The 15,087-nt window shown below is 52.7% G+C and overlaps 3 protein-coding genes across 3 annotated transcripts; 2 read left to right on the forward strand and 1 right to left on the reverse strand.

Moving 5' to 3' along the window:
* Nucleotides 1-871: 871 nt before the first annotated feature.
* On the forward strand, nt 872-1,486 carry SMAC4_01198 (uncharacterized protein; the record flags this gene model as incomplete). The annotated part of the gene is made up of 1 exon (XM_066089553.1): nt 872-1,486. The coding sequence occupies one exon, from the start codon at nt 872-874 to the stop codon at nt 1,484-1,486; it is 615 nt and encodes a 204-aa protein (XP_065946604.1).
* A 6,857-nt stretch (nt 1,487-8,343) lies between these two features.
* Nucleotides 8,344-10,988, forward strand: SMAC4_01201 (uncharacterized protein). Its single transcript, XM_003350256.2, has 3 exons — nt 8,344-9,402; nt 9,477-10,222; nt 10,276-10,988. Exons 1-2 carry the CDS (start codon nt 8,610-8,612, stop codon nt 10,136-10,138), a joined length of 1,455 nt encoding a protein of 484 aa, XP_003350304.2. The 5' UTR covers nt 8,344-8,609; the 3' UTR covers nt 10,139-10,222; nt 10,276-10,988.
* Nucleotides 10,989-11,561: 573 nt separating this feature from the next.
* SMAC4_01202 (uncharacterized protein) lies at nt 11,562-13,031 on the reverse strand. Its single transcript, XM_066089554.1, has 2 exons — nt 12,763-13,031; nt 11,562-12,609 (listed from the first exon to the last, which is right to left on the reverse strand). Exons 1-2 carry the CDS (start codon nt 12,806-12,808, stop codon nt 11,693-11,695), a joined length of 963 nt encoding a protein of 320 aa, XP_065946605.1. The 5' UTR covers nt 12,809-13,031; the 3' UTR covers nt 11,562-11,692.
* Between the last annotated feature and the right edge of the window lie 2,056 nt (nt 13,032-15,087).

Below are 15,087 nucleotides of genomic sequence, written 5' to 3' on the forward strand. Positions count from 1 at the left end.
TAAGACCTGCATCGGAACATTGACGATCCAATCGGGTATCACAAACCTAAAAGACAAGAGTGGTGGGTGTATGCTACTCACTTTGACTTAGAATCAATCAGCCTTATCGGCGTTATGGATCCGTCCTTGTCATCCACATCGGCGTTCTCAGTCGGCGTTTCCATTCCTTTAGTCGAAGGCAAAAGCTCAATTGCGACGACTTCCGAGGTCAGGAAGAAGCCCGAGATACTGGGAATCTTCACCGGACAGGGTGCCCAGTGGCTGGCCATGGGCAAGGTTCTGTGTCAGATCGCCCATGTCCGTGCTATCGTCTCCAAACTCGATCATTCGCTCCAGAGCCTACCAGCCCAGCTGAGTATCGGCCGGAGTGGAAGCTTCTAGATCAGCTACTACTGTTCGAAGGCGAAGAATTGAAAGTAAACCAAGCCGCCTACTCCCAGCCCCTCTGTTGCGCCGTCCAGATCATCCTAACCAAACTGCTACAAGCATCAGGGGCGACATCCAAAGTCATTCTAGGCCATAGCTCGGGCGAGATTGCGTGCGCCTTCGCTGCGGGCTTGCTCTCCCCCGTATTGTTCTCCCACGCCGTAGAGCAGGCACTAGTGAAACACTCCCCCTTCGATGTTTGCATCGAAGTCGGGCCACACCCGACCTTGAAGGGCCCGAGTCTTCAGACGATAGAGAACTGTGCGGCGACTACCCTAGCGTACACCGGATGCGTGGACAGGAACAAGACCGACACAAAGGCCTTTTCGGCATGTCTGGGCTACCTCTGGTCGCAGTTCGGCTCGCCTGCCATTGACATCGACCGTCTCTTGGGCGAGCTGTCACCAGATGAAGGCATTACAGGGGATGTATCCAAGGAACTGCTATGCTATTCGTGGGGTCGCTCGCGGTCGTACAGGAAGGAGTCTCGTCTGCTCCGTCAATGGCTAGGCGGCGACCGACCTCATCTTCTGCTTGGCAAGCAACTGTCCCAAAGCAGCCCGAGTTCCCTTCAGTGGCAGAATTTCATCGGCAGCGGGACAACGAATGGCTGAGCGGTCATTCTCCGCAGGGTCAGACGGTGTTTCCTGGCGCGGGTTACGTCGTCATGGCCATGGAGGCTGCCATCAGTGTGGCTAGTAGCAGCGATAAGGAGATCCAGTTGTTGGAGGTGCTGGATCTCGAGATCAACAAAGCCGTGACGTTTCATGACGATGATAGGATGGTAGAACTCAGCCTCTCACTGAGTTGCGATTCTTCGCAGACCACAGATACCTACGCCACCTACAAATTCGTCATCAATTCTTGCCTGGCCAGAGAAGACAAGATTGTCGAGCTCGGCTTCCGGTACCGTGACCGTCACCTATGGACCAGGATCGTCGGACACTCTTCCGGCTCATCAAGAAGACTCCCCTCACCCGAACAATGTCAGCATCGACCGATTCTACAACATGCTCTCGGAACTTGGATACGGCTACACAAAGGGGTTCCGTGGCGTTAGCATCCTGAAGCGTGGCGACAGCAAGGCCCGAGGGACTTTTGACTTCCATCGTCTGGAGGACAACGACCGCAAACTCGTAATGCATCCTGCTACGCTCGATGTTGCCTTTCGGAGCTTCATCGGAGCATACACGGCACGAGGCGATAGACGCTTGCGATCCCTTCTCGTAAGGTACCCACCGGCATCACTCGTATAGCGCTCAACCCGTGGGTGGCTGATCGAATCAGCGCCTCGTCCAATCAGCAGGTTGACTTTATTTCCACCAGCGCAACGAGTGTCGGCAACGCGGTCGAGGGGGACATCGAGGTGTTTGACCCCAAACCCGGGGCTACCATGATTTACGTCGAGGGCCTCAGCTTCAAGCCCCTTTCGGCGCCGTCGGCCGCCGATGACTACGAGATGTTCTCAAAATGGGAATGGGCACCGACCAACGCCGACCCTCTGCTCGACGACAGCAAGTACCACGCCACCGAACAAGTTAAGACCGACGTCGAGATCATCGAGCGTATCACGTACTGGTACATCAAGTCGTTCATCACGAGCTTGGAACCGGAGGATTGCGAGAGGGCCCCCTTGCTTTTTGTAGAGCACATTCAGTGGTGTGAGCATCAACTAGCCGAGGCCAAGGCGGGCCGCAACGTCTGGTACCAGCCGAGTTGGGAGAAGGACACCAAACCATTTATCGAGCATCTCATCCAAGAGTACCTAGGTAAGTAACTCATCTCCCCAATCTCTTAACGGCTGTATACACACCCAGTGACTGTGTGAGACTGACACAACCACAAAAGAAGCCGGTCTCATCCCTTTGTCCGCCTCACCTAAAGAGTGGGAGAGGGTGCTCTGGAAACTCTACGAGGGAACCCGAACCCCTTCGACCTCATGGACCACGATGGCTTGCTCACCGAGTTCTACGGAGGCACAGTAAGTTACGGACACTCGTACAGCTACTACCAGATGCTGCTCGAGCAGATCAATCACCGCCATCAGAACATAGGTACCTAGACGTTCTCGAAGTTGGTCGGTTTGACGCTTTTTATTCCCCTCAAGCTCCGAACATTATTACTCACATTGTCTCAAAGACGCTGGTACCGGAGGTGCCAGCCGTGTGTTCCTGAACGACGACCATCTCTCGTTCAACAGCTACACCTTCACCGACATCTCGAGCGCTTTCTTCGAGCAGGCCGGCAAGGAATTCGAACGACACGGCGAGAAGATGATCTTCCAGCCCCTCAACATTCGCCGCGACCCAAGCGAGCAAGACTTCAAGCCGAACTCGTACGATCTAATCATCGCGTCCAACGTCCTCCAGGCCACCCCGCGGCTCGAGGAGACCCTGTCCAATGTTCGATCTCTGCTGAAGCCCAACGGGCGGTTGGTCGTCATCGAGGTGGCTCATCACGAGCATACCCGTATTGGTTTCATTTTCGGCATGTTCCCCGATTGGTGGGCCAGTCACGACGAAGGCCGTGTGAGCCATTCATCTCCTAAGACAAGTGGGACGTTGTCCTCAAGAAAGCTGGCTTTTCGGGCATCGACAGCCGCACTCTGGATCCGGACAGCCGGAATCTTCCCCAACGGCGTGTTTATGACTCACGCTGTCGTCAATTTGGTGCGACGGCTTGACTCGCCACTCTCGGCCCCTGCAAAGGAGGAATATCCCCCTCTGGTCTTCGTCGGAGGTTCGACTCCCAAGACGTCTGCGATTCTAGATCGGATCCCGGATTTCCTCGCGCCCCTGGGACGCGAGTTCAGCACATGGCCCAGCATTCGGGACATCATCGACTTTGACTACCAACCGGGCTCCTCGTTCGTCGTTCTGTCCGAACTGGACGAACACACGTTTGCCGGACTCGATGATTAAGAGCAGCTGGACGCATTGCAAATAATCTTCAACGCTGCACTCCACGTCTTGTGGTCGACGGAGAATGCCTGGTGCACGAACCCGCAGCAAGTCATAACGATTGGTCTTCTCCGTACCCTCCGCATGGAATATCCGGACATCCACATTCAGGTGCTGGATGTTGACAAGGCGGAGCACGTGGAGCCCAGGTTCCTGATCGAGACCGTGTTACGCCTGGAAGATGCCAAAGACTGGCAGGAGAGGGGCCTGCTCTGGACACAAGAGCCCGAGCTGTATCTGTCAGGTGGCAAGGTCATCGTCCCTCGTCTCAAGCAGCACGAAGAGCGTTTCGTGCCCTTGAACGCTACAGAGGGAGAATCCTCCATCAAGGTTCAGGCGCAATACTCTTTGGCCCAAAGCCTTGAGGATCGGTCAATCAGGATTTCATCATCTCATCCAGGGCAAAGATGTGGTGACCGGTGAAGTTGTGGTGACGCTGTCTCAGAGCAACGTGTCTTGGCTGCGAGTTCCCTCAAGCCGGGTGGTCAAAATCGAAAGAGAGAAGAATGCATCGCCGGTAATACCAAGCATTGTTTCGGAGCTACTCGCCAGCAGCATGTTATTAGATGTCGCTCCTGGTTCATCCATCCTCGTCTTTGAACCTCTTACGCTCTGCATCCACGCCCTCTCCAAGCGAGCAGAAACAGCTGGGAATCGCCATCAGCTTTGCATCCACGCGGGCAAAACCGTCGAGTGGCATCCGATGGATTCTGTTGCACGAGAAGGAGACCTTGCGCAGCCTGCGACAGAAGCTTCCACAAGACATCAACTTGCTCTATGATCTGTCAAGCGATCAAAGCCCAGCAAGCCTAAGCCAGCGACTTGCCCGACGCATCCCCGCCGGCTGCGTGATTCGCCACAGGGACTATCTCTTCCAAGATATCACGACACAGAATAAGTCTGCGGTAGGTGCTGAAAAGGCATACCAGGCGCTGGTCGAAGCGGTTGCTAGGGCCAAAGAGATGCCACCGAGTGATTATGGGGTGTCCATTATCAAGGGCAGCGATATTGTGTTGCTTGGAAACGCCGCCCTAGACATCGACACCTTGATCAATTGGGAATCGGAGCAGATCATCCCCAGCCGCATTCGATCTATGGAAACGGATCCCATCTTCGTATCGGACAAGACGTACCTGCTGGTTGGTCTCGCCGGTGATCTGGGCCGCTCCATTGCCTGTTTCATGGTGGAGCGCGGCGCCCGCCATGTTTGTTTTGTCGAGTCGCTCGCCCAAGATCGACCAACGCTGGATCGATGACATTTACGGCGCTGGGGGGGAACGTGATGGTGCTTCCAATGTAAGAAACTTCTTCTTTCCTCGGATTTGATGAAACGAATATTTCATTTGGATGATTGCTGACCACCAACCTTTCAAGGGACGCCCTCGGCTTTCAAATCCGGCGGCGAAGAGGTAACAGAACGTGAGGCACCTCTGTCTCTGACCCAAGAGTACGCCTGGAAACAGCTTCAACTCCCCTTGGCACCCGAGACTTTCATAGTACCATCGGTATGTACATGCAAGGTCCTCTCAACCTTGATCGCCTCAGTTGGGCAGTGAAACAAGTATTGCAACGCCACGACGCATTCCGCACGGCGTTCGTCAACGACCCGGCCGATACGGGTGGTCCTATCCAATTCATCATGGAGTCCCTTCGAGTGGCGTTTGAGACGATCCAGGTTGCCGACAAGGCTGCCGCAGATCAGGGCTTCACGGATCTCGAGGGTTATCATTACGACTTGGACAAAGGAGACACGCTCAAGCTCGTCCATTACCAATGGTCACCTCACCCATGGATCACCGTCTGATCATTGCCTACCATCGCCTTGTCGGAGATGGCTGGACCACCGAACACCTCTTCGTTGAAATGGGTCAATTGTACAGTGGCGTCAATCTCGGGCCTGCTCCGAGCTATGCCGATTTCGCTATACGCCAGCGCAAACAGCTGGAGTCTGGCGCGCTCACCAAAGATCTCAGCTACTGGGCCGACATCTTCAAGCAACCTCCAGCGAGACTCCCGCCACTCAATGTGCCGGAAGCCAAGGCAGACTCGACTCCAACCGCTTGGCCAGAGCACGAAGTATCAGCTCATCTCAATCGCATGGCCGGCGTGCGTATCAAGGACCGCAGCCGCAAGCACAAAGCGACGCCAAGGCACTACCATACTACTTGGCCTCATTCCAGATCTTACTGGCGCGTCTAACCGGTAGCGCCGAAATCGTGATCGGCGTCGCCGACAGCAACAGGTCCACGCTCACAGACCAGGCGACCATGGGCTACTTCACCAACCTGCTACCAGCCCGCCTGCCGTACGACCCGGACAAGATCTTCCACGAGGCCAAAGAGCAGATGCGGGGCGCGCTTCTCCACGGTGCCGTGCCGTACGGTGCCCTCCTCGACCACCTGGGGCTTGCCCCCGCCGTCTTCCCAAGACGCGCACTCGCACGCGCCGTTGTTCCAGGCCGTGTTCGACTACAAGCAAGGCCAGGCGGAAAGCGGAAACATCGGGGATGCCAAGATCGTCGACTCGCGCACCCCGCGCGCCGGATCACCCTACGACATCACGCTTGAGATGAGCGACGACCCCCATCAAGGCGCCCTTGATCACGGTGAAGCTGCAGAAGGAGAAATACGGGCTCCGGGACGCCGAGGTGATCATGGACGCGTACCTCTCGATCCTCAGCATCTTCTCGAGGAATCCCACGCTCCGCGTGGAGGATGGAAGACTGAATCAAGGTGTTAAGGCAGGGTGCTACGAAGCTTTGGGAGTATATAGGGATGTACCTCTTGTTGTTTTTTTAAAGAAAAGAAACCAAAAGGTTTTTGATATTTCTTCGATTCCGCGCTTCTTCGACCTTGCAAAGGTTAGCGTGAAACGTGTACAGTACAGTTCTTCGTTATCTTACCGACAAGAGCTGTGCGTAGATCGGTATGAAGACATGACCCTCCACATCGACTAAGGGTATCTTGCAGCACTCGACGAAGAACACTGTGTAGTCTACTCGTCCGGGCAGAGAAGCCGAGTAAGCCGGCGCGGCATCGAAGAAACGTCCAACCAATCTGATGACTTGCTGCAAAACGCGTATCGTTGTGGATCTCGACCTTGAGCAAGAGAAGAGAGGGTGGTGTTGGGAACAGGGAAAAAAGGAGGCGACCACTAGTCTCTCACAATAGGCGTTTATTTAATTGTTAGCCGATAACTGAAAAATCTCGAAGGAATCGTAAGTTAACTCGCTTTTTTTAGGCCAACCAATGCGAATATATGGAAACCAAGATGACGATGAAGATGAGATGGAAAAGACAATTTTCGAAATGTTTTTCTTTTTTGGATCCGATTTTTCTTTTATAGGAAGTTTATCCTAAAGGTATAAATTTGTTTACTAAATCAGTTTTTTCCACTTTCCTTTCCTCCAAAACCAACTCTTGTACTAAACCTTTGCAAACAAACAAACATATCACGAGGATTGTCTCAATGAGACAATCCTTATGGTACCTTTAGTTTTCTCGTACGACTAAGGTTGACCGAGATGTAACCAAAAAAGTAAGGACGTTTCTAGCTGTAACTCGGTCAATTTTAGTAGTATCACAAAAGTAAAATAACAATTAGAACCGTCTCATCAATATCATCTTCTGTATGTACAGGAATAATAATAATAATTACGTTTCGAAGTTTTTGGTAAAGAAAAGGTAAGAGAAGAGAAGGAAAGTAGTTGTAGGAAACCTCCACTTTCTTTAGTTAGGCTTAGACTGCCTTCGGCGCTGGCCGGAAAAAAGGCGGTTCTGAGAGAATGAAACTAGCGACCACCGGTCGAATGCTTCATCCTGCCAGGCCCCTGCCATCTGCAGCTTACAAGCACGACTATGGAAGGAGTAGACTAGTCTAGGGGTGCCTAGCCGTTGTTCACTCTTGGCTTAACGCGACAGTTCATTAAGAGGCGGTGCATGCTTATACTAGTGTGCGGACAAGTCACTCGGGCCGTATAGTAGTCTAGTAGATCTGGGATTAAGATCCTTTCGTTCGTTGACGGACAGAGCGCTCCCCCCTCCCCCCCCTAAATAAAGCTTTCTACTTCAACGCGTTAGAATAGACAGCAGCGAGCAATCACTTTAGATTAGCGCGCGAGTACTCGTTAGGTCTACAAAAACGACCGTCTGACTAGTGAGCGAGCCACTAGTCAAGGACATTAATTTGTACCGCGGGAGCGACTTTCGCTAGCTAGTAAAAGCCCTTGGCACCAAAGTCTCCCACGCTAAGCCGGTTACTACGCTTACCTAGATGACAGCATAGTTTAGGTGCATATTACCCCGCACCGCAGGATATTCTTGTATAAACACTATACGCTATCATAATACAAGAATCCGGTAGGAATTAACGTCCAAATACGAATTAATATCCTTAACTAGTGGTTTTCCCACTAGTTAGGCAGTCGTTTTTGTAGACCCAACGAGTAGGCTGTTTGTGGCCTTTTTAAGTACTGTTTCCGCGCTCTGGTCAACTTTTCATTCCGTATCTCCCATGAAACTTCCTTTATTATATACCTATATGGTAAGATTGTCAGACTGTAACCTTTTACCAACGGACATGATTACGCTATGTCGCCTGATCTCATGCAATCGTGGGTTACATTTTAGTCCAAGAGGTTAGGTATGTGACTGGACTCGGCGCTAGAGAAATGGCTTTGCAGCCATGTCCCGTCCCGTCCTTTGCCGCTTTTAGTCTCCGCTTGTCACCTTCCCCATTCATACAATCTACCCCTGGTATGTTTGTTAGTTTAGCACAAAGAAAGCCCATCTCCACTCTCAAGGCCAATGGAAAAGCATTCGGGCTTCGAACGGACGGTGGAGGGGATTGCCTTCTTATATGTTTCAGTTTTGAGAGCCTTGAAGGGGACAGAGAAAGGCATAAGAGGCGTCTGGAATAGACGGAGAGAGACAGAAAAGAGGCTTGTGGCGTTTTTCACCCTGCCTCGGTATCGGTTGCTTTAAACGAAAAGTACAAGAAAGCCAATAAAAGTTTCAGTTCTCTCCTATTCTGAGGCTTTCCAACCCTGTCTGAAGAACCAAGCTAACACACAAGCCAGTCTTATATTGTATGTTTGTTTCGGCTTCACCAATCCTGACCCCCTCCTCGTCTTGAGAAATTCAAACCCACAGCAGAAGTCTTTCTCGTCTTTCGTAACGATTTATCCCATCTTCATCGTCGCCTTGTATCTGTCAACTACTATACATGCAGTGGCCAACATCAACTCTGCCGTACGCGGAAGCCAGGACGAGAGAGAGAGACATGGACGGTGCGTCTATCACAGATGCGTCGCAGCAGCACGACGGCCCATCTATAACGGGTGCGTCTCAGCTGCACGACGGCCCGTCTATAACGGGTGTGTCTCAGCAGCACGACGGCCCGTCTACAACCGGTGCGTCTCAGCCGCTCGACGGCCACTGGACGTCCATCCAAGTTCCCCGACAGGTCTCTGGTCGGAGTCTGCGGAAATCATGTGATCGCTGCCACCAGCAGAAGCTCCGATGCGTCGGGAACAAAACGTCACGACAAGCCTGCGCGCGATGCCAACACCTCGGTGCCGAATGCGTCTATAACGTACGGTCCAGCAAGCAGGCCAACAATAACAATGGCAGCAGAAACCAGAACAGTGCTCCGACCGAGCCTGTAACGCCGGTCCTGAACCACCACCACCCCGGCAACTTTGGAGCTTTCCACCCCGATGACCTGCAGCTGGGCAGCTTCTTCCCGTCTGGTTGGGATGCCATAAACACCCCATGTCTGACTGATCCCGCCCTGGCGACATATACGCACAGTGGCTATGCTTCGACACTCTCGACGACGAGCACAGGCCCCGTCTTCAACACGTCCGAGTCAGGGATCGACGACAATAATTTCATCCCGGCGCCAGAGGTGTGCAGGTCCGGCGGCGACCTGTCCGCTCAACTCGCGAGCGTATGCCAGACACTAGAAACCCTCCTTAAAACGGTGACAAGCGAGCGCACTGGCCATGCCGAACAATGTAAACAAGCACATGCCAACCCCCCCCCTCTTCCCAGTGTGATAATTATGAAACGCTGACTGCGACATGCGTAGATCCTATCAGAGAGGTGTTCAGTGCCTTTGAAGGCTTTGTGAGGGCCATGGTGCTCACCCGGGGAAAAGCTCGGACCCCATCCCGAGACGCCCACCCGTCCTTCGCCAAGTACCTGGACAGCAAGCAGGCGTCCATGGCAGCGCAATGCTACATGCTCTGCATCAGATTGGTGGTCTCTCTCTCGGAGAAAATGCTGCAGAACCTCCTAGCATCGCCCATGCCTGCGCAACCCACATCCTTCAGTTTGAGAACGCCCAACTCGACTCCATTCAACGCCAGCGCGCTGGACATCCTGGACGTGAACTTCTCCCTAGGTAACCAGAACATGATGGAGGGCGGCGTCGGCCTGGAAGATCTGTATGTCGGCCCCGCGGACTCGTACGAGCAGGCCGTCGACTCCACCGTCAGCATACTCCGCGTCGGCGCCAGACTCATCGGCAGAATGGAGCAGTTGCTGGAGATCCCTCCCGACATGGCCGGGGGCACGACGTCGTCGGGAGAACAGCCGAGCACCGAGCATCAACGAAGGAAGCTGTCGCTGCCGGCACGCCTCGTCGCGACGACGTGGGAACACGAGACGAGTATCGATAACAAATGCCCCGTAACGTGTTTCAAGCGCTATCGCGCCGCTATCTTGGGTCTTGCCCAAGGCCACGTGTGAGAGAGGCTTCCTATATACCATAGAATAGAAGTGGGACATTGCATCATTGAAATTCTACAGGCCTCGAGCTATCCACTACATTCGGTGAGAATCGAAACCGATGCATCAATAATAACAGCCGCTAATGTATACCTAAGCAGCAGGTTCTTCCGTGTTGGCATTGTGGAGCGCCCAGTGCTCAAATCCTGCACCACCGCCATCCCCGTAGGGCTGATTGTGGCCTATGTACCATCCCTAAGGGCGATCCATAGCGGGAGATCGACCGCCAGCCGAAGCTTCAAGAGGTTGACACGCCATACGTTGCTTCGAGACTCCAGTAACGGATACAGAGCCAGCCGTACAGAGCCAGCCGTACCTAGTTACTAGAACCCGTTCATTCGCACTTTCCAGAGCTAAGATCACTTTCCCGGAAGAAGCGCCGGTTTGTAAATGGGGCTTGGCGAGATGGGGCTCGTGAGGTGCGTTCCCAAATGAGTTTACGGGATGGTGCCTCCATGGAGATTTGATGATAACCTAAGGCGCTACCCACGTCGGCAAGAGACACTACAGACAGCAATGCGGAGAAGGTTGCAATAAACTCTGGAATACTTCGACAAATGATGAACCGAGGTTTAGCATGGCCGATTCAGAGGGCCTAACTGCCAATCTTTCGAAGTTCGTAAATGAGAGATGAGTAAACAAAACGAGCCTCCTTAGCAACCAAACAGTAGTGTCTCTGATTGGCCAACCTCTCCGAGAAAACCAAGAAACCGATCCAAATCCGGCAGAGCTAGGACTCGACTCCCGAGCAGATCTCAAGTCTAGTCTGACACCGTAACGAAAGAACCCGCCCTCTTTATCTTCTCCCTCCCTGCCCTCGTTCTGCCCATTCACTGCTGCGCGCCTTCTCCACCGCCACACGAGCTGAGCATTTATGATCCAGTAGGAATCACTGTATTTCGGCCGGGGAGAACTCCCGCTCCGGTGCCTTCCGAGAAAATTCACGCGCCTATCGTTCTATATAGTAGGTAGCCTCTCCGGTAAGGGATGCCACGGTTTGTCTGCTATGTGCGAGGTTGGGGGCTGAGGATATTCCGATAAATATACTTCCGATTGGTAGTTTATTTACAAGAGAGTGGACGGGATCCCGAGTTTTCTACTATCTGTAGTCGTATGTGATTATTGCTATTTGAAGTAGTGCCTATAAACCTAGAGTCTTCCTGGGTAGCATATCATAAATACAAAAGCTGGCATTAAGGTTCATAGTTGAGCACATCAGTCAATAACCTAACATGGCAACATATTCAAGCAGCGCCTACAAACAGTTTGAGTAAAATAGAACCAGAAGTCAAGCTCGGCCTATTGTGTGACTTGCATGACAGAAAGTCACAACGAGGTTGATCATGCAGCACATCAGTCAACAATCAATACAACAACATGATACCCTAAATGGTCCAACAAACGATTTGAACAAGATCAAACAAAAGCAACTCTGTTACGCCAGTAGCCATGATATCTTCCAACAGAAACCATTTACAGTATCAAGCAAACAACCCCAACAACCACGATGGAAAATCAGTTATCAAACCCACCCCATCCCTCATCCTCCTTCTCCTCGGGCTCCTTCTTCTCATTCCCCGGTAGCCTCTCGTCGCTCAACGAGTCCTTGGACCGCACCCTTATCGCAGGGCTGACGGTGCGCTTCTCCAGCTCCTCGATCTTCTCGATGATCCTCTGGACGATTTTGAGCGCCTCCTCATCGTTCTCAAAGTCCAGCATGCCGACCTTCTCGGCCTCGTCCACCCAGATATCTAAGACGTGGATCTTGAGGCCCGCGGGTATCTTTTTGGCGAGGAGGTGGAGGGGGTCCTTGTTTTCCTTCTTTTTGGGCTGTTTTTGCTGACGGATGGATTCGTGTTGGGGCTTGGCGTCTTCGTCATTTTCGTTGTCGTCGTTCTCGGCTTCCGATTCCTCGGACTCGCTGTCGTCCTCCTTGACGTCCTCGTCCAGCGCAAATGCCCACTCGGAGAGCATGTCGAGGATCTGATCGACTCTTTTGGCGTCCCATGCGGTCTTCTCCTTTGCCGCAGCCGCCTTCTTTCCACCCTTCTTGGTCTGCTTGGTAGCAGCACTGACGTCCTCCCTCCCATCTTGCGCGCCTTTCATCCACCTGAACGAAGCACCCACCACCCGTCTGACCAGCAACAAGAACTTTTCCATGCGCAGCACGTCGATCGACGTCCACTCGCGCGACATGGTCGCCCAGAATCCCCTGAGCCAGGGAACGACGGATTCACGGGGGAGGATGTAGATGAGGTCGGCTAGCTCCTGGCACAAGGTCTGCTGGGGGATGGCGCGGTCGCACATCCACATGGCGTAGAACAAGCCCTTCCACAGCTTGAGGATATCGATGGGACCGAGGGTGGTGGCGATGTGCTTGGCGGAGAGGAAGGTTTGCAGGGAGGTAAGGGCTGATTTGCGGATTTTGCTGTCTGGGAAGGGATAGAAGTTAGCGATTGGTGTCTATGGAGGAGTGATGTGGTTGGCATTGGGGTTAAGGTGTGGTGTGGTATATGGGAAGGGGGTGCTACGAAGCCAATCCCAGTGACATAGTACATGTACAGGCAGGTGGGATGTAAACGTACCGCTCGAGGCGAGGTTCTTGATGAACGGCATATTTGGGGACGCCATCTTGGTTGATTTTGTTGTGGTAATTTCCACGAAACTTGATCGGTTTAACTGTGTGGTGTTGTGTTGTTGTCAAACTGAACGCAATTTGGGTATACGCTGTGTAAAAGAAAGACGAAGTGCTGGGATCGGTTTTCTAGAGAGCGACGAGATGCTGCTGCAGGGCGGGCTGGAGATGATGGCAGATGGAGTTCAGAGCCGATTGAAACGAAATCTTGTCCGCCCGGCAGAAAAAACTGGTGGGCCTAGCTTTGAGAGGTGACGACTGACGATAAGAGGCTGATAAGAACCTCCGGCAGGCATTTGGCCTGTCTAGATGTTGCCAAGATGCGGGAGGGATGCACTCGCTTTGTGATTGGTGAATGACTAAAATTGTGGGATAATTGTACAAAGACAGGAATGATCAGCAGGAACAGCTGTCGAAGACCGAAGTCCATTCTAGGCACGCTCCCGTCCCGCTCCCCAGAAATGCGGTGGTCACAGGTGACAGCCGAAGTCGATGGCAGCATGAAGCATGGCAAGTCGTCTACGGCATCGTCGGCAGAACGGCAGGACGGAGTCGACAGGCTTATCACGATGATTTCGACGATCCGTCCATGTCGATTCCCGTCCGGCTCCATTCACTTCTCCTCCAGTCCTCCTCGTCTTTCCCCGCCTTGCCTGCCCATCTGCCTTCCGCTATCCGGATTCGGGATCATCTCCTTCCCGCTTGCCGGTTCCCCTGATCCCCAGACTCTCTCCCCCGTATCTTGGCATGCCGCTCTGTCCGGACTTCTTCTGGAATCCTGCTTCTTTCGTCCAAGCACCGGACCTAACGACGTCCTCACCGCATCACCCGTCATGTGGTCCAGAGACTTTGTTTTCATTGAAGGGTTTATTTTTGAAAATTGGCGGTCTTGCTAGTCACTTTGATACTCTCAAACTCTCGGTGTTTCTCAGTCCTGCAAATGGTCATGTGAACTAGGTGCCATCTTCGTCTAGATAACGTACTCGAGCGGGCCGTCAAGCCTATCAGACCTATTCGCATGAAGTCCGACAGTTTATCGAGAAGCAAGAGTGATCAAGAACTGGGCATCACACACAGGCACCAGCATGTTTTGTGTGGAGAGTCAGCACCAAAGGCAGAAACTGGCGCCTGGCCTGAAACCAAGTGAAAATTTTCGGTCTTTCTTTGCTTCTGTTGGGACTTTGGGAATGAGTTATGCCGAGGACCAAAGCAGTGTCGTATCCCGATCATAGAGAAGCTGGGCGCCTGGGCTGTCAGGGCTGTGAACCGTTGACCAATGCACAAAAACAAGATCCAGTGAAAGCCAGGGGTAGATCGACGCCCTAACCCCGCGGAAACCATTGGCGATTTTGGCTGGCGGCGGTCTTTTACCCCAGATTACGGTCTGTCCGTCCGGGGCGGGGAGAGAAAAACTTGAAAAGAGGCTTGTGACAAAAAGGAAAGCGCGGAGACATCGGGTGCAACTGTATCAACTCCATATCGAACCGTATCTGACTTGTATCGTCTTATCTGGAGCGCTTGCGCAAGTGGAAATGCGCCATGAACATGCCACCTCATCTGATTCATTTCAAAAAGATAAATCAAGCTCTCTCACCTAAGGAATATCGGAGCTTTGATATGTTCGACTTATCTGACCACTTTGGCGTCTCTTTTTTGTTTTGATTATCGGACTTGATTCGGAGACAAATCGCATGGTTTATCTTGACGGCATGGTACTTTATCTGATACGAGATTGTTGTGTTGTGTTGGGATCGGAGCTTTTAGGGAGAACGTCCAAAACCCGGAATTTTGACGAAAACAGCTTGATTAGTGTAGCGGTTATCACTTCGGATTCTAACACCAGAATCTCCTACAGCTTCCGACAACCCTGGTTCCATTCCAGGATCGAGCTTTTATCGGACGTTTTTGACATTTCGACCGCCGTGAATCCCTTCTTTTTTGTTCTTCAGAGTCCACAGGATTGTCCAAAGATTGTCCAGTCCCAAAATAGCCGAGACGGGAGAAAGCCAACTTCGATCGAGCTCCAGCAGCAGCTCCACAGGTACCTCGCACGTGCTAAGCACAGCCTGTAAAGTTCCAGGTGGTGGAGGAAGTCTGAGGTCATCCGTCTCCAGGCTCTCCTGTTTGGTGGATGTTTGGGCCCCACCGTGCTTTGGACGGGACGGACGCCGCCCATGTTCCCGCCATGCTCCTGCAAGTGCTGCAAGCTCTTTGTGCAGTGGAAGCCATTTTGCATTCCTCGAGGCTCTGTGTGCGTTGCTTGGCGTTCTGGGCA

The sequence above is a fragment of the Sordaria macrospora genome, chromosome 3, assembly GCF_033870435.1.
Source record: "Sordaria macrospora chromosome 3, complete sequence".
NCBI classification, from domain to species: Eukaryota; Fungi; Ascomycota; class Sordariomycetes; order Sordariales; family Sordariaceae; genus Sordaria; species Sordaria macrospora.